Raw genomic sequence first — 18,112 nt, 5'->3', positions numbered from 1 at the left:
AGAGAGAGAGAGAGAGAGAGAGAGAGAGAGAGAGAGAGAGAGATTTAAGGAGGAGTAATAGCAAGAATTACTTCCCCCTTTCTCCTCCACATTTAGAAAGAGAGATATATTTTTTTTTCATCTTCCATTTTGAGGGTTTTTTTGGTCATTTGGAATTTTTTAATTATAGAGATTTAAACATGGAGAGAGAGAGAGAGAGAGAGAGAGAGAGAGATAATTATTATTATTATTTTCATCTTTTATTTCGAGGGATTTTTTGGTCATTTGGAAATTTTTTTTGGTAGATGTCAATGGTTTTTTTGTCTTTTTGAAAAAGTATACCAAAGACAGAGAGTACTTACTTTTTAATAGTAATAATAATAATAATAATAGTATTATAATATATATATATATATATATATATATAAGATTAATGATACGATATGTGATGCTTTGAAATAATCTTGCATTTATATTACAAAAAATGTACACCAAAAGTCAAGGTAGTTTAGTGGTTGGCACTATGATAATATATCTTTGAGGTAATATGACCAAACCTGCTAAGGGTTAAGTGATGATTTTGTTTTCCTACTTTGAGTTGGTCTTAATGGCATGTGTATAATTCTTTTTATTTAATGAATATTAAAATGGATAAATTAAAGTTAAAACATTTTTACTGGTGCCATGAACAGTGGCATGCATATGAGTCTATTGGTTAAGAAAAAGGTAGATAAGGGTATAATGGGTATTTCACAAACATGGGTACTTAAAAACAATGTCATTTTAGTTGAGAGAGTTGTGGGATATTTCACAAAGTCAGAACGGTACCAATAAAAGAGGGTTCATCACCAAACATAACATTTATACAGGAGGGGTGATTTAGGAATTTTTTAATTTGTATATATTGCACAAACTTGGGATTTATTTTCATTTGTTATGCTATTACAACCAAATTAGAAAGAGAGAGTTGAAGGGAAGAGAGGAGTTGCTCTAAGGAGGAAAACCTGTGTTTAACACTTGAGATCCTTGGAAGTGGAAGTCTTCATCTCTAATCTATAAAAGAAATGTAGGAATTTGTGAATTGAAGTAAGCTAGGGAATGTTTTTCACCTGCTGCATGCAGGGAGGGTTTGAAGCTTTGTTTGTAGTGAGTGGATTTTCAAGTTCTTGAAATAGAAATTGAAGAAGAGAAGGAGAAACTTATCAAGGAATAGACAAGGTAAAGAGTAGGTAAGTGAATTCTGCTTAGTTACATGTTTAGATTATCATTCTTTTGGTTTGATTTCATGAGATAGAGAGAGAGGTTTTGATAGATTTGGTCAACAATTTGAATGGTTCAAGAATTGTGGCTTATCGATTAAAGTTGAATGGGATGAAAGGTTCAAATTAAATGAATTAAGCTTCGATTTGATTTTGGTTCAAGTGGGATGATTCATATTTAAATGGTTTAGCCTGAACCAAGAGGATATTGGTTTTTTGTTATAGTCCATGCCAAATAATTGATCGGACAGAATTATAGAGATATTATTGGCAAACTTGAAATATTATTCTAGCAGAAATTCTAGTGTAATTTAATGAATAATCGACCAGCTCATATGATTAGAGGATTTTAGCAGCCCACTTAGAATTCTAGCCGGGGACTACCGGGGCAGAATACAAACAGGGCAAAATACAAACAGAAATTTCTTACAATAAGAGAGCTTTACAGAAGAACTTTAGAGTGATCCTAAAATAATCGATGATCACAACTGAGGAGGGGATCTCCTTTTATAGACTCCGGATTTAAAGACCTATGAAGTCCGTGGATTTCAGTGTAATTTAAATCCGTAAACAGTAATTTGCTACACTACCGGTAATAAGTGCATAGTTCCGATAAAATATGGTGATGTCATCATGATAGTCATGTGAGATGTCATGATGGTTCAATATGGTTGGCCCATTTTATGCTTCTATCATATTATCAATGTTGTACTCAGTTATAGAATCAAAACTTCCTGCCAAAGAGTGTCCTCCGTAACCGAGTAAGTCTTCATCCATTGCTTCTTGTAAGACAATGGTAGATTAGACATCCAAAAGTAAATCCAATAGTGCGTCCAATGGTACCAAGTCCATAATATTGTCAAGAAATTGATTTGCTTCAGTTTCTTGCTGAGGATTGACCATGTAGTTAATAGGAATGTTTGTGCAAAATAATCTTTGACCGTAGGTTATTTTGGTATTAAATTGGTCTCCTGCTACTTCAAAGGTTTTTCTCCTTAATGTGATTAAGGCACATTTCCAAACTTGATGATGATCACTGTTTTGGATTATTTCGAGACTTGTATCTTCTTCAATCTTGGGGAGTCCAATATATGAAACTTGGTTGGCAGTAGTAACATTCCAGATTTGGTAGGGTTGATAAAAATGTTCTCTTTCCCGTCAGCCCAAAGAAGAGTAAATATCCAGGACAAAACTTCTAATTTTTGAAAGTATGATAAATCATAGTTCACATCATCATAGGTAGATGATAGGTAAAGTCCATGTTGTCGGGTTGAAAAACAATTTGTCTACGGAGTCCCCATTCGATAGTATGCATATCCCATGAGTCCGTGGAAGGATAAAAAAGAACTCTAAGATAATTTTCTTGAAAAAACAAGTCTTTTAGATATTTTTGTAATATCTATTTAAAATGAAAAATATTATCTTCAAAAGTTTTTCTTTTGATAAATTTGAAGTATTCATTGGGTAGTACATGCCTCGCTTTTTCATAAAGACAAATTCGTTTGATTTTATGAAAAAAAGGGTTTATCATGAAAATCAGTAAGAAATTCGGAGAGCTTGAGAAAATTATTTATTTTCTCATATTTAATATCATCGTCAAAATTTGTTTGGGTAATGATTTTGAAGATCAATTCTTGAAAATGTTGAGCAAGGGTTGTGGAAAGAGTTTGTAAATCTTGTCTGAAAGCTTTTTTCTTATTGCCACAGTGTGATTTTCATACTTGATTAATCATGTAATAGACATCATTGGGGAGTCCTTGATGTCTATGAAATTCAGTGATTTTGAATTCAGAGACTTTTGTAGGCTCTTTCTGTAAGAGATTTCGAAGTCGGATGTCATTTTTCATTTGAGTCACTTGTAAGTAAGTGAGAGGGGTCTCATATGGGTTTTGTGCCCACTGAATTTGAGAATATGGGGTTTGAGATAATGGAGTTTGTGTCTATTGAATCTGAGATAATGGAGTCCATTGAGATATTCCTAGTGTAGGAGAGTATTGAAATGGCTTGCTTGGGGTAAGTGAAGCTTATGATAAATCAATCTTATTAGCATGTCATGTATATGACGCTGAAGATTTTTTCCCAAAAGGATTTTGTGCCGTTGGTTTGCTAGAAGATTCCTTTGCAGTAAGTCTGCTTGAGGACTCTTTTGCCTTGCCTTTTCCTTTGATGGTTATCCATCCATCATTGCTTTGTTGTTTATTCATTGTCTACTGAGATAATCTATAAGAAAATTTCTTGAACTGTAAATATATTCTACTTCAAATCTGTATTGACTAATTTTATTATACCAATTAATTCTCTTGGCATTTTCGTCGTGTTTTTTGGATTTCAAAAAATCACAAACTGCCTGATTATTGGTCCATATTAAAAACCGTTTTCCTGGTATAAGAAAAATTAATCAAAAAAGAAGAGCTAAAAGTTCTTTTTCAAATATAATATAACGTATTTGTGTATACATGAATTTTCCTGAATTGTATCCACAAACTTATTCGTCTGTTGGATTTTTCAGGGGTCTGGCTTTTAATACTGCTCCCCAATGTTCATTAGAAACATCGGTTTCTATGATGAGAAAATCACCTGGAGTAGGAAAATATATTGGAGGAAGATGTGTTAGCTCCCTCTTTATTTGTTGGACGACCTGTGTGTTAGAATCATCCCATGTCCATTCATTATCTTTGTATAATTTTTTCAGTAATGGTCCTTTTTTAGAGAGGTCCTTAATAAAATTTCGATCATAATTGAGAATTCCGAGAAACTGTTGTAAGTGTTTCTTATCAAATAGTTTATCAGAAAATTCCTTTATTTTTCCTAAAATAAGATCCTGTAATTGTAACCCATTCTGTGTTAGAATGAGTCCAAGAAAATTGATAGAGGTTTTCTCTAATTCGATCTTTTTTGGATTTAAAATTATTTTATATTGTTGGAATAATTGAGAGGTTTGCTTGATATGTTCTTGATGTTCTTCCTTAGTAGAAGAGAAAATAAGAATATCATCAATATATATAGCCACAAAAGGTAGATCTCCAAATATAGAGTCCATCCATCTTTGAAAAATTTGAGGAGCTGTATTAAGGCCAAAAGGCATAACTGTCAATTGATAATGTTTATTAAATAGGACATTAAAAGTTGTGAGTGGTTTACTCTCGTCAGTCAATTTAATTTTCCAAAACCCTGATTTGCAATCAAATTTATTAAAATATTTAGTGGTTTTGGTCTTATGAATAAGAACATCTTTTCTAGGGATGAAGTATACATCGAAAATAATATTTTGATTAAGCCTCTTATAGTTGATTACTCTTTTCCTCTGACTTGTTCAGCATGGTTGCGTACCATAAATGCTGGTGTGAGGACTTGTTGATGGTTCAATTAATTTGAGTTCTTGTAACTCTTTTAATTGAATATCAAATTCCTTAATATCATCTTCAAAATATAAAATTGGTTTTACTCTAATGATCTTTAGTGGATCATCGAGTTGAATATGGCAAAATCTTGGGCTTTTATCACATAACTTTAATGGATTGTCACTAAAGTTATTAGACAATTCCTAGTAGAGCCAATGAGTGGGTTCTAGAATTCGAATAGTTGGTTTTGGTTTAAAACCTTTCTCAATGAAAAAACTGTGTTGTGGGAGAATTGGTATCGTAACCTCAGTAGAGTTTAAAGTTATTTTTACAATAAGAAAATTCTAAAAGGATTGAGCTTCTAAAAGGATCCCACAACAGTATTTCGAGATCTAGGAAAGCTTATATATGTGATTTGGTTTTATGAAAAAAAAATAATGTAGGAGAAATAGAGGATATAAGTGTCACAAACTCACACCCGACCATCACTAAGTTAAAAGCATGTAATCTGGAGATACCCTTATGTCCAGTCAAACCTCTAGGATCCAATATGCAGTACTCTAACTTCATAAACATAAAAGATTAACTATAAATCAGCAAAATATAAGATCATACCCAAAATATGAACCGGCGAACATCTACATGCTATTAAATATGTACAAATTGTTGGTCTAAAACATTTTCATAACATTCACAAAAGATATTTTATGTAATACACCATAATTACCCCGAAAGAATCAAAAACAAGAAAATGATCCCCAATCATCTTCAAGGTGCTTCGTAAGCATAATCCTCACACATACAATCAGGATCATACTCCTCATACTTGTGCACCCACCAAACTTCAACCATAGTAGCCGGTGTCTCACCCCTCGCTATTGCTTGAATACATATGTCACCATCTAAGAAGGAAACACAACAGTGGGATGAGCTTCACTAAGCCCAATGAGGGGTGGAAGCATGCAAGCATACGTATCCATAAAGATGCAATGAATGAACAAACAAAGTTATCATGATGCAATCATGTATTCATTTTATTTTACAACCTAGATAAAGATACTAGGTTTGAAAAGGTATAAGTGCTACTGCAACGTAGGTGTCATACCCCACCTCCTACGTATGAATAGAAAACAAGCTCAAAACAGATGCATCATTGTCCATCTCCACACCCTCTAGATTAGGTAACACATATTTCACCTTGAATTCTACAGTATGCCCTACAAGTGTTTGTTCTCTAATTACAGTATTTTATATGTCTGACACCATTTCTAAGTATCCATACTTGTCTGTGTCCACAATTTTCTCATGAACAATCCCATCATAATGGTAACGGATGCGTGCACATATATCCATTGCTCAATTCTGTCAGTTAAACAAGCTGTATAATAAATTGGAAATAACAGGCAAAAATAATACCTCCAATGAACTCCAACACATGATGAATTTAATTTTTTTTCTACAAATTAATGGTTTATCACACACGTCATCAAATATCATAGTAGGAACCAATTACATAATAAAATTGATCAAATACAGGTCTTGTGCCTCCTATCCTTCCGATGATATATTATTCAAACATTGTGGTATTGATTCTGGAAAGGATATTATGGGCAAGGTCCATTCAAGAGAAGAACTCTCAAATCAGAAAGGGCACTATCCACTCAAGGATAACACTAAATTTAACAACTAAAGAAAATAGAATAACTCCTAATTTGTAGGCTCGTCTTCTGATCCTAAAATCATGAGCAGATATAGTACTAACAGGGAAGAAAATAATATCAAAGAATAGGTCGATCCCAAGTGCTGAATAAACTAGAATATCAACCTGATTGGTTGTAGCAATAGTAAGACAGAGAACCCTTTTTTTTTTTAATGAAATAAAGAGTAAATTATTAAATAGATATGATACATTGCTCATAACCTCCTTGGAAACTAACCTCTGTAGTTTCTCCCCAATGGCTTTACCAGCCAACCAAACAACTTAAACCTACTCCTTTGGAATTGAAATAGTAAGCAACTAAGAGCTCGCCCAGGCCTCAGTTATATGTCACCCCACTTGAGCTACTGCTTTGAGTCCCAGTGGGACTTCTGCCTCACCTATTGTAGCCTATTCATCTTCGCAACAGATTTGAAGCCAATGGTTTTTACAGTAGGTTCCATCTATAGACTGCCTCTAGTCTTTGTTCAACTTGCAGGTAGATCGTCACAAAGATGGACAGAGCAAGAGAGGTCTATAGAGAGGAAAAGAGAAAGACAGATTGATAGAGAGACTCCTTGCAGGCCATCGCAGTTCTTCAGATGGTCGATTGCAGATCACCGGAGCGTCGTTCTTCGAAGCATTCGAGCTCACCTTATAGGTAGGTCGTTGCAGGTGTGGAACGAAACGTTTGGAGCACTAACAATTGCGAATTGGGGGTTTATTGAAGGAAGGTTTAACTTACCATTTTACCCTTCCTCAAAAGAAGTTTGGCCATTTATCAAGGTTTAACTTCCTGACATCATCAAATAATAGAACCCCACTAATGAAATGGACTAACCTCTTACAAATTAAGTAAAATAAGGGTGATACGTGTAATTTTAGGAAAAAGTGACCCTCACATGTCATATGATATTTTTAGGGGTGATACATCGTACATGTAATTTAATTCATATAAAATATTCCTACTTTTTCAATTTTTTTTTTCTTTTTTCTTTTTTATTTTTATTTTTATGATAAGTTTCTTTTCCAATTCATTTGTTTATATTTTACGTTAAAACAGTATAGTAGAAAATCTTATTTTATAGAAATATTTTCTTCCTCCGTCGTTTTACATGGAAAGTTTTCCTTTTTCAATCCAATTTTATGGTTTTCATTTTTATCTTACCGTTTAAAGGGAAAAAGGTTGGGAGGTGGGAAAAAAATCGTTTGCAATTCCGATCTCATACAATTCCGTGAAATACCACCTTCAAGGGGTGACACGTGTATTGATACCAATGCAATGGTCCAGATTTGATTTAAATGCCTCTTCACTGATTTAATGTTTTATTAGTTGTACCAAATCTGGACCATTGTATTGGTATCAATACACGTGTCACCACCTAAAGGTGGTATTGCACGGAATTATATGAGATCGGAATTGCAGACGATTTCAACCCTGGGAGGTGTGCCCAGTATACATCATCCTCTCTCCTTCCCCTCTTTTGGAAAAAACCCCTTGTCCTCTTGTGTCCAACCCTATGATTAGTGCATATGCCGCCAGTTTACCAAAAGCTGGTGCCATGCCTAACCTTCTCTCTTTTTTAAATGTTGCAACTAGAGTTTGATTGGTCAAAGTTGTTTTTCTTAGTTTGATGCCTAGTCCAATTTTAACAACTATAAGATACGGCCTTACTTGGAATGATTTCTATTTTAATTTTGGTCCTCTATGATATCATTTCTTTTTTTGATTTTTGCCCCAGAAAGCATTTTTGGTTGTGTTTGGTATTATTTATCAAACCTGTTTCTATTTAAAAAAGATTGAAAAAACACAAAAATAAAAAAGAACTTGAATGTCATTTATATTTTTCGTTGAAAACCATCTTCAGTTCTTTTTGCGCTGAACGTTAATAAGCATGTGCTTATATGTCCAAAAAATGAGAGTAAAAATGTCATTTCATTTTGCTATTAGAAAGACAAGCATCAGCCCCATTCTTTTTCTTCTTCTTCTTCCTACTGGAACCCCACCCACCCCCACCCGATCCCTGCAATCCATTTCACCCTCGAGGCTGCAACCCTCTTTCCCTTCTATCATGGTTATTGGTGATGAGACCAATCCGCAACAGCAGGCCATGCCTTGCGGCTGCAAGCTGGCCTCGCGACACCCTTGTGGTGCTTGCTCCATATGCGGTTGGCTATGGCTAGCTGGTGCTAGCCTTGGCTGACGGTAGATAGTCATGGTTAAGCCGGTTTGTCCAAAAAAGAAAATAGTTATGTTATGTGGCTGGGATAAAAGTTTGGGAAAGAAGAAGTTATGGTTTAAAAAACCCTTAGGTTGTGTTTGGGACAAAGTGTACTTTTTTCTTTGGGTTAAGAATTTTTCTTTGCACTTGGTATGTCTTCACCCAAGAGAAGATTCCCCTTTTCAAATTTAAAATTCCTTTTGGGAATTGTAAAATTTTCTTTTGTTCCCTCAAAAATTTTCTTGCTAAAAACACAAGAAAACATGAGAAAATATGAAAACATAATAAGACAAATAATGAATGATTTCCTATGTGTCTATCTCTCTCTTAAAATTCAAAATTTTTTGAATTTTTTTCTTTTCATTTCTTTTCTTCTGTTAGTAACCAAACATACATACTCTTTTTATTTTCTCACCATTTCTTCTTTTTTCTTTTTTTTTTATTCTCTTGGCTACCAAACATAGCCTTAGTGAAATGTATTCTTTACCCTTGTGATTTAAATAAAAAAAATGATTCTACATATAAGTATACCAAAACATCTTTCATTTCACACTCTATTATACCTAATGTTTATCAATTGGTTTTTATGTTTTGATAAAAAATTATTTTCATCATTGATTTTTGTTAAATAGGCAAAAAATCAAAAAGAAAAATGATACCAAAAAGGGTATTGATTGCATGATTTATTTTTCAGAAGTTTTTTGACTTGATTTTTGCATATGTGACATAGAAATAAATTTTGCTGAAATTTTTTACTAGGTGAGACCGTGAGAAGTTATTTCAATTTAAAAATTGAATTTTTTTTTTACTAAGAATTGAAATTAAATTCACTCTCACTCTTTAATAAGCACATGGTTAATTTGATGAGCAAAACAGTAATTTCATGTAAACAAAAAAAAAAACACTACCCTCTTCTTATAATGCTATCATCCATCTTTCGTCACTATGTCATGCCTCTTTATCTTTTCCTCTTTTTTTTTCCTTCATTTCTCCTTTTATGTTTGGATCACATTTGTCCATACTTTATCATGCATGGATTTTTTAGTTGACCCCATTAAATTGGGATAAAGTTGAGTTTATTGTTATACTCTTAAAAATTGAACCACCACTTTTTTTTCCTTGAAATATTTTCAAATTGATGCAACCAAACAATTTTATCTACGCCCATTAATGTCTATTACAGAGGTTCGATAGAGAAAAGAGTCTTTAAGTCCGGCCTGGTTTTAAACTTTCCCTAGTGGGATTTAGACTCAGATGGAATTCTCATGTCTGATTTAGATCATTCCTGGTTGAACCAGCGGTCGATTCAACTTGGATACTCTTTGGCGCACCCTTTCGCGCCATAACAGGGAACTAACAGAAAAATAGTTGCAACTTCAGTTGATAGTGGCTGCTCTCCTACTCTATTTAAAAAAATCACAAAATCACAAAAGGGATGGCCGTTTCTTCTACTTTCATGATTTCTTGTGGTTGCAGAAATGAGATTTTTCTTCTAAGAAGATAAATTCAAACTTCATAGGACCAAACCAAGGTGAGCACGTGGATTTTTAACTTTAAAATGCAAAGCCCTGATGTATTGTTTAAATTTGACCTGAATTCATCCCAAGAATACGACAAATCTAGTTGAATTTTGAAGCATACACAGAGTAATGTAGCTTACATGGACGATTGGATCAGTTTCTCCAAAGTAGACACCAAAGAAGGGTAATCTGCTTCTGCTTTTGAAATTTGCAGCTCTAGACTTTGGAATTTGAGCGATTCAAAGCCATTGGTTTTGATGGGTCATTGATTGTTTTAGTGAGTAACATAAAGAAAAACAAGAAACAGAACAGACCCACTTCAGATTTTGAGTTACTCCATCTCTAGCAGTGACTGTTGGGTTTGAGTGGGTCTTCTTGCAGCAAGAATGGACACTGGTGATCTTTATAGAATCAGTAGTTTGCGCAATAGCCGCCGTGCTGGTGGCAGTGTTCGTGGTGGTAGTTTTAGGATTGATAGTTCTTCAATATGGAGGAATAGTGGGGTAGATGTCTTCTCAAGATCTTCATCTCTAGATGATAGTTTGGATGATGAAGCAGCACTGAAATGGGCTGCTATAGAGAGACTTCCTACTTACAACCGTATAAGGAAAGGTATATTTGCTTTGGAAGAGGGTGAGATAAGGGAAGTAGACATTGATAGTCTTGGTTTCACTGAGAGGAAGATTTTATTAGACAGGCTACTCAAAGTCGCAGAGGAGGACAATGAGAAGTTCTTGTGGAAGCTGAAGGACCGCCTTTCTAAGTAAGAGATTCTCTCCTCTTCTGAAAATTTACTGTGAATCTTGATATGTCTCTGTTCTAAGGTGTAATCTAGAGTTTGTCTTCTTATATAGCTGTGTCTCTTTTCTTGTTTACCTAGAGTTGGTATTGAAATTCCCACGATCGAAGTCCGCTTTGAGCATGTAAATGTAGATGCTGAAGCTTATGTGGGAAGTAGAGCTTTACCTACAATGATTAACTTCTCAGCAAACATAATGGAGGTAGTCAAACTTTTAATTCATCATATGCAGCATTTCATTTTCATATATATATATTTTTTCTATTTAGAAGCAACTATAGCTTACTGACTTGGATCTTCTTTGATTTAAAGGGGTTCTTGAGTAATCTAGGAATTCTTCGAAGCAAAAAGAGGCCACTAGAAATACTTCATGATGTGAGTGGAATAGTCAAGCCTGGCAGGTAAAAATTCTTGAGAGATAAAAAACTGTTTATAATTTGAACCAATAACTAAAAGTAGCTGATTTTTCTTCTTGGCTAGATTCAATTAAGTAGGATATATAGCTATTATAAGTCGGTGATTGATGTGAGTTATGCAGAATGACATTGCTTTTAGGCCCTCCAAGCTCCGGAAAGACTACGTTGCTGTTGGCTTTAGCAGGAAAGCTTGATAAAGATCTAAAAGTAAGGGAATTAAACACTAGTTGATTTTCTAGTCTAAACTGTGATATTTCTTCTTCAGCTCTTTTGTAAATCATCTTCTGATCAGAAAACTAAAATCTGTTCTCTTGCATTTTATTTATTTATTTATTATTTTTCAGTTCTCAGGGAATATAACTTACAATGGCCATGAAATGGATGAGTTTGTCCCACAAAGGACATCAGCTTATATCAGTCAACGAGATATCCACATAGGGGAGATGACTGTGAGAGAAACCTTTGCTTTTTCTGCTAGATGTCAAGGAGTGGGAACTCGTTATGGTAAACTGAAACATGATAAGTTAAGGTGGTCTGTTTTAGTTGGCAAGGTTTAGCCTTTTGACTGAGATATTGAGTTTGAATCATTTGTTTCGAATATGAAAAATCTGCAGATATGTTGACAGAGCTATTAAGAAGAGAAAAGGATGCAAAAATTAAGCCAGATCCTGATGTCGATCTTTTCCAGAAGGTAAGAAGAATGATTCCTTTGTAGTAGGATACAAAGGTCTTCTTGTTGTAATTTAGACAAAGTAAAAATCCTACTATTAATAGATAAGATTTTTTGATTCTACATTTGCAGGCAGCATCAATAGGAGGACAGGAGGTCGGTCTAGTGACTGGTTATATTCTAAAGGTATTGCCACTACAAACACCTGTTGATAAGGGAGTAAATTTTAAAAATAGCTAGTGAGGACTTTGATCATTTTTTTCTGTTCCTCCACATCATACTTTTAGACTTTGGGACTTGAGATTTGTGCCGATACCATGGTTGGAGATCAAATGCTGAGAGGTATATCTGGAGGACAAAGAAAGCGTGTCACAACAGGTGGAATAAAACTTTTAATTCTAACATCTGATTCAACATTCTTCTTCCCTTATTGTGGCATTCTGATTCTTCTAAAATTCTTTGCTGTCTATGATGCAGGGGAGATGCTGGTTGGACCAGCAAGGGCACTTTTCATGGATGAGATATCAACCGGCCTGGACAGTTCGACAACTTTCCAAATTCTGAATTCATTTAGGCAATACAACCGCATTCTAAATGGGACTGCTGTAATCTCTCTCCTCCAGCCAGCACCGGAAACTTACGAGCTCTTTGACGACATTATTCTCCTATCAGATGGGAAGATTGTGTACCAGGGGCCCCGTGTTTATGTGCTTGAGTTTTTTGGATCTATCGGTTTCAAATGTCCTGAAAGGAAGGGAGTAGCTGACTTCTTGCAAGAGGTCAGTCTGGCTTCAAAACTTTTTTCCTTAATCCATTTTATTTCTTCTCACTTTAGTTTTTAGTAAAGCTGCGGCTATATTTTAATGATTTTGACAGGTGACATCAAGGAAAGATCAACAACAATACTGGACACGCAAAGATGAACCTTACAGATTTATCACTGTTGATGAATTTGTAAAAGCATTCCACTCATTCCATGTTGGTCAGAGGCTAGGAGATGAACTTGTCATCCCATTTGATAAGAGCATGAGTCACCCTGCTGCCTTATGTACCGACAAATATGGAGTTAGTAAGAAGGAACTATTTGAAGCCTGCATATCAAGGGAATTACTGCTGATGAAAAGAAACTCATTCGTTTACATTTTCAAGTTGTTTCAGGTTGGTAATGGTTTTTATAGAAAACATATATATATTTTGGAAAGTTTCTAGTCATATCAGTAATTCAATGGATCTTGATTTTTTGTTTTCAGCTTACTGTTGTGGCATTCATAACGATGACAGTCTTCCTGCGTACTGAGATGCAAAAAAGTTCAGTAATTGATGGTGGGATTTTTGTTGGTGCTTTGTTCTATTCTCTCACCAATATAATGTTCAATGGATTCCCAGAGCTTGCCATGACCGTCGTGAAGCTTCCTGTATTTTACAAGCAAAGAGACCTCCTTTTCTATCCTTCATGGGCATATTCACTGCCCACATGGATCCTAAAGATCCCTGTCACACTAGTTGAAGTTTCTATTTGGGTGTTCACAACATACTATGTCATAGGCTTTGACCCAAATGTTGAAAGGTAAACCCAAATGGAAAGGTGTTTACAGTGTCTTAAAATTCTAGTTGTTCTTTTTTGTTGGCAATTATAGTGTAGGTAGTAACTAGCAGAATGTTTTTACTGTAGGCTTTTCAAACAGTATCTTCTACTCGTATGTGTTAACCAAATGGCATCTGGATTTTTCCGATTGATTGCTTCATTGGGGAGGAACATGGTTATCTCAATGACGTTCGGGGCCTTTGCATTACTTGTACTCATGGTTCTGAGTGGATTTATCTTGTCAAGAGGTATGCTTATGGAGTTTTACAGAGAGTTCATTTGCTTTCGCCGACCTCAATGTTTTAGATTCAACTTCATATAAGGTCCTTTCTTTGTAACAGACCATATAAAGAAGTGGTGGATATGGGGCTATTGGATCTCTCCCTTGATGTATGGGGAAAATGCATTAATAGTGAATGAGTTCCTTGGGAAAAGCTGGGCACAGGTAAGGGTCCATTTTCCAGCTCTGCCTGTAAGCAAAGCCTAGATGAAGATCAATAATGGGAAGAATGGTATTTGTTAAGGTAAAATGAGGTTTAAATTTTTTTTCAATATTACAGATTCTCCCCAATAGAGAGACTCTAGGAGTGGCAGTCATAAAATCTCGAGCAATTTTCACTGACGCAAACTGGTATTGGATTGGAGTAGGGGCATTGATTGGTTTTGTTTTCCTGTTCAATGTTTTATTCACGTTGGCTCTCACTTATCTAAATCGTGAGTATGATTTATTCATTTATTTATGGTTTGATTAGTGATTTAGTTGACCTTTAAAACTTCTTGTCATGTCTAATAACTGGATAACCATATTGTAGCAATTGAGAAACCTCAGGCAATTATATCTGAAGAGAGCTTGAATGATAAGAGTGCCGGAAGAAATGAAGAAATGATTGAGCTATCACCCAGAGGAAAGAGCTCCATGGGTAGGAATTTATCTAGATGTTGTCAAGCTAAAAGTATTTTGTCCTTTTACTTGCTGTTTCTACCTCCTCTGCATTAATTTGATCAAGAAGACATAAACAGGAGATGTGTCATCAGAGTTTTCATCTTCTAGAATGACTGCAGTCGATGCCAATCAGAACAGGAAGCGTGGAATGATTCTTCCATTTGAGCCTTTTTCCCTCACCTTTGATGAAGTCAGATACTCTGTAGAGATGCCACAGGTAGTTTCACATTTCAATTTGCCAGTTATTAATGCCAACGTTTGAGGATTTCTTTCCTCAGAATCCTATCAATGCAATAACTATCACTGGTTAAACTGAATACGTAGGAAATGAAAGCAAGAGGTGTTACAGAGGACAGGCTGGAGCTTCTTAAGGGAGTGAGTGGAGCTTTTAGGCCAGGAGTCCTTACATCTCTAATGGGTGTTAGTGGAGCTGGTAAGACCACATTGATGGATGTGTTGGCTGGAAGGAAAACTGGAGGATACATCGAGGGAAGCATTAAAATATCCGGCTATCCAAAGAAACATGAAACTTTTGCTCGTATATCAGGTTATTGTGAGCAAAATGACATCCACTCTCCCCATGTAACAGTCTACGAATCCTTGCTTTATTCCGCTTGGCTTCGGTTAGCTCCTGAAATCAATTCTTCCACCAGAAAGGTATATAGAATAGATTTTATAATCCTTCTGTTTCTCTTTTTGCTCTGTTCAGTGCTAACTAATTGGTATATCAATTGATGATTTCAGATGTTCATTGAAGAGGTCACGGACCTTGTAGAGCTGGATTCACTGAGGGAAGCATTGGTTGGGCTTCCAGGTATAAATGGTCTCTCAACAGAACAACGCAAGAGGCTAACAATTGCTGTTGAACTTGTTGCCAACCCTTCAATTATATTCATGGATGAGCCAACCTCTGGACTCGATGCAAGGGCTGCAGCAATAGTGATGAGAGCAGTGAGAAACATAGTGGACACTGGACGAACTGTGGTGTGCACCATCCACCAGCCAAGCATTGACATATTTGATGCATTTGATGAGGTTAGAAATTTTTGAGATTAGTAACACCAGTATTTTGTGATGGCATTTGTAGTGCTTACCAAATTCCTGAACCTTTAATATGGTTTAACAGCTATTCTTACTAAAGCAAGGTGGAGAAGAAATATATGTAGGCCCATTGGGGAAGCACGCTTGTCATTTGATCAAGTACTTTGAGGTGAATCAAACAATGGAAATTACAGTTAACTAAGACGTTTAGAGACTTTCCGAACTTTATACAGTTATTAATAAATATGAGTTGTGTTTCATCTAGGGAATCAAAGGAGTCAATAAGATAACAGATGGTTATAATCCAGCAACATGGATGTTGGAGGTGACAGCATCATCCCAAGAAGCAGCTTTGGGGGTTAACTTTGCAGAAATATATAAGAACTCTAAACTATACAGGTAGGTTCAATTGTGAATTTCGTCTTTTGATGTACAATAGTTAACAATTAGTTTGTGGTTATAGCTATTAACTTTATTTAAATTAATTATTCAGGAGAATCAAAGAAATGATTGATGAATTGAACAAACCTTCCACTGGTTCCAAAGATCTCTATTTCCCTACTCAGTACTCTCAGTCTTTCTTCACCCAACTTGTAGCTTGTCTATGGAAACAACATTGGTCATACTGGCGGAACCCAGATTACACTTTCATAAGGCTGTTCTTCACAACTTTCACAGCTCTGATGCTCGGGTCCATGTTTTGGGGTCTTGGATCTAGAACGTATGTCATTTTTATAATGGAGTCCAAACTTTTACGTTTCTCTGTTTGTGTTCGCAATTAATTTGATTTTACTTTTGGATATTTCAGGCTGAGGGAACAGGACTTGTTTAATGCAATGGGTTCTATGTATGGTGCTGTTCTATTTCTTGGTATACAAAATGCAGGATCAGTGCAGCCAGTTGTAGATATTGAACGGACAGTATTTTATAGAGAGAGAGCTGCTGGAATGTATTCAGCTATGGCATATGCCTTTGCGCAAGTAATGCACTTTTCTTTTAATATTCTCACCATGATTTTTGTTTTTGGGGTACTCTGAAACTCATGAGTATAACTCACCAAACACTCTTGTTCCTGGTGCAGGTAATGATTGAGATTCCACATATTTTTGTCCAGGCTTCCGTATATGGAGTTATAGTGTATTCAATGATCGGATTCCAATGGAAAGTTACGAAATTCTTTTGGTATCTATTCTTCATGTATTTCACATTGTTATACTTCACCTTATATGGTATGATGGCAGTGGGTGTTACACCCAACCAACACATTGCTTCTATAGTTTCTTCAGCATTCTATGCATTATGGAACCTTTTCTCAGGATTCATAATTCCAAGACCAGTAAGTTCCGACAATTTTGTTTCCCCATTTTAGAGTGTAGAAATACCATAATGAACTTTCTGTGATTTATTCACCCATTTTTTGTATATTTCAGAGGATTCCTGTGTGGTGGAGGTGGTACTACTGGGCTTGCCCTGTTGCTTGGACATTGTATGGATTGGTCGTGTCACAGTTTGGAGATATACAGACCACGCTTGAATCAGGCGAGACAGTTGAAGAATTTCTGCGTAATTATTTTGGTTTCCGACATGATTTTTTAGGAGTGGTTGCAATAGTAATTGTTGGGTTCAATGTGCTTTTTGCATTCATCTTTGCTTTTTCAATAAAGGCATTTAACTTCCAGAGAAGATAAGAAGATTTTGCAATATGGAGAGGTTAAATCAAGTGGTAGGGAGCCCTTTGAAGCTATGTATAGAACATATCTCTTGAATGTTAGCATGTAGAAACAAGTTAAGAATATTTTATATGTTCAAATTTGATTGTTATCACATTGCATGACAAGGAAAAAAGAAGTTTCCTTGGTACTATATTGTGTAGAACTTTATAATTAACAACTAGAAATTGAAATTTTCCTTTTTTCCCCCCTAGAAGTAGCGCCTTCCATTATCCTTTATTTCACTAATCAGATGGCATTTCTACTGATAATGTTGGCAATAAAATCTGGAGCCAACCATTGTTGATCTTCTTAACAACAGCTATTTTTGGACTCCTTTTACAAAACTGATTGCAATGTTTTGAATACTACCATAAACTCTTTGCAGTCAAGCAGTAAATGCTTATTGTCCCTGATGTTTTGCAGCCATGTGTGTTACTTTTCTACATAATAACATTAGGGCCTTTTGTGCAAGTTTGACATAGAGAAGGTTTATTAGGCAATGCCAACCGACCTCCTTATATTCAATCACGATAATTGGAGTTTCGGCTAAATTATGGACCCATTAATGGAATCCGTAGTCTCCCTTTCAATTCTTAGTTGTCACTGAAGATGCCAACAGGTGTTTTATAAGAGCTGTGCAATTTGCAGATGACACCCATGGTTTATACAGACTCTAGCAACATTACATAACTTAAAAATGGTCTAAGAATTTCTACCAAAACAGGTCTAAGAATTAAATTTCTCCAAAATTTTGAGTGTTTTTTTTGTCGGAGATATCACCACATACATGACAATTTATTGATGAGACAAATTTGTTAGTGATTCTAAATCCTAGAATCATTTGAATGACCTACAGTGTATAGAAGACAAGAATGAATAATGGAAAGAAATCGATCACATACCCGTTGAGCGTGAATGAAGTCCCTAAA

The 18,112-nt window shown here is 35.3% G+C and overlaps 1 protein-coding gene across 1 annotated transcript; it reads left to right on the top strand.

Moving 5' to 3' along the window:
* The first annotated feature begins 10,186 nt into the window (after window positions 1–10,186).
* LOC122081393 (pleiotropic drug resistance protein 1-like) lies at window positions 10,187–17,384 on the top strand. Its single transcript, XM_042648506.1, has 24 exons — window positions 10,187–10,780; window positions 10,898–11,018; window positions 11,129–11,217; window positions 11,355–11,439; window positions 11,577–11,736; window positions 11,847–11,923; window positions 12,035–12,088; window positions 12,190–12,280; window positions 12,380–12,681; window positions 12,779–13,060; window positions 13,153–13,469; window positions 13,575–13,735; window positions 13,829–13,932; window positions 14,048–14,201; window positions 14,300–14,407; window positions 14,508–14,647; window positions 14,755–15,087; window positions 15,175–15,465; window positions 15,557–15,640; window positions 15,737–15,870; window positions 15,965–16,192; window positions 16,280–16,451; window positions 16,553–16,807; window positions 16,902–17,384. Exons 1-24 carry the CDS (start codon window positions 10,404–10,406, stop codon window positions 17,157–17,159), a joined length of 4,377 nt encoding a protein of 1,458 aa, XP_042504440.1. The 5' UTR covers window positions 10,187–10,403; the 3' UTR covers window positions 17,160–17,384.
* Window positions 17,385–18,112: the final 728 nt, after the last annotated feature.

Source organism: Macadamia integrifolia, chromosome 6, assembly GCF_013358625.1.
Source record: "Macadamia integrifolia cultivar HAES 741 chromosome 6, SCU_Mint_v3, whole genome shotgun sequence".
In the NCBI taxonomy this organism is placed as follows: domain Eukaryota; kingdom Viridiplantae; phylum Streptophyta; class Magnoliopsida; order Proteales; family Proteaceae; genus Macadamia; species Macadamia integrifolia.
The sequence above is the reverse complement of the archived record's forward strand: the minus strand, read 5'-3'. Positions and strand labels throughout refer to the sequence as shown.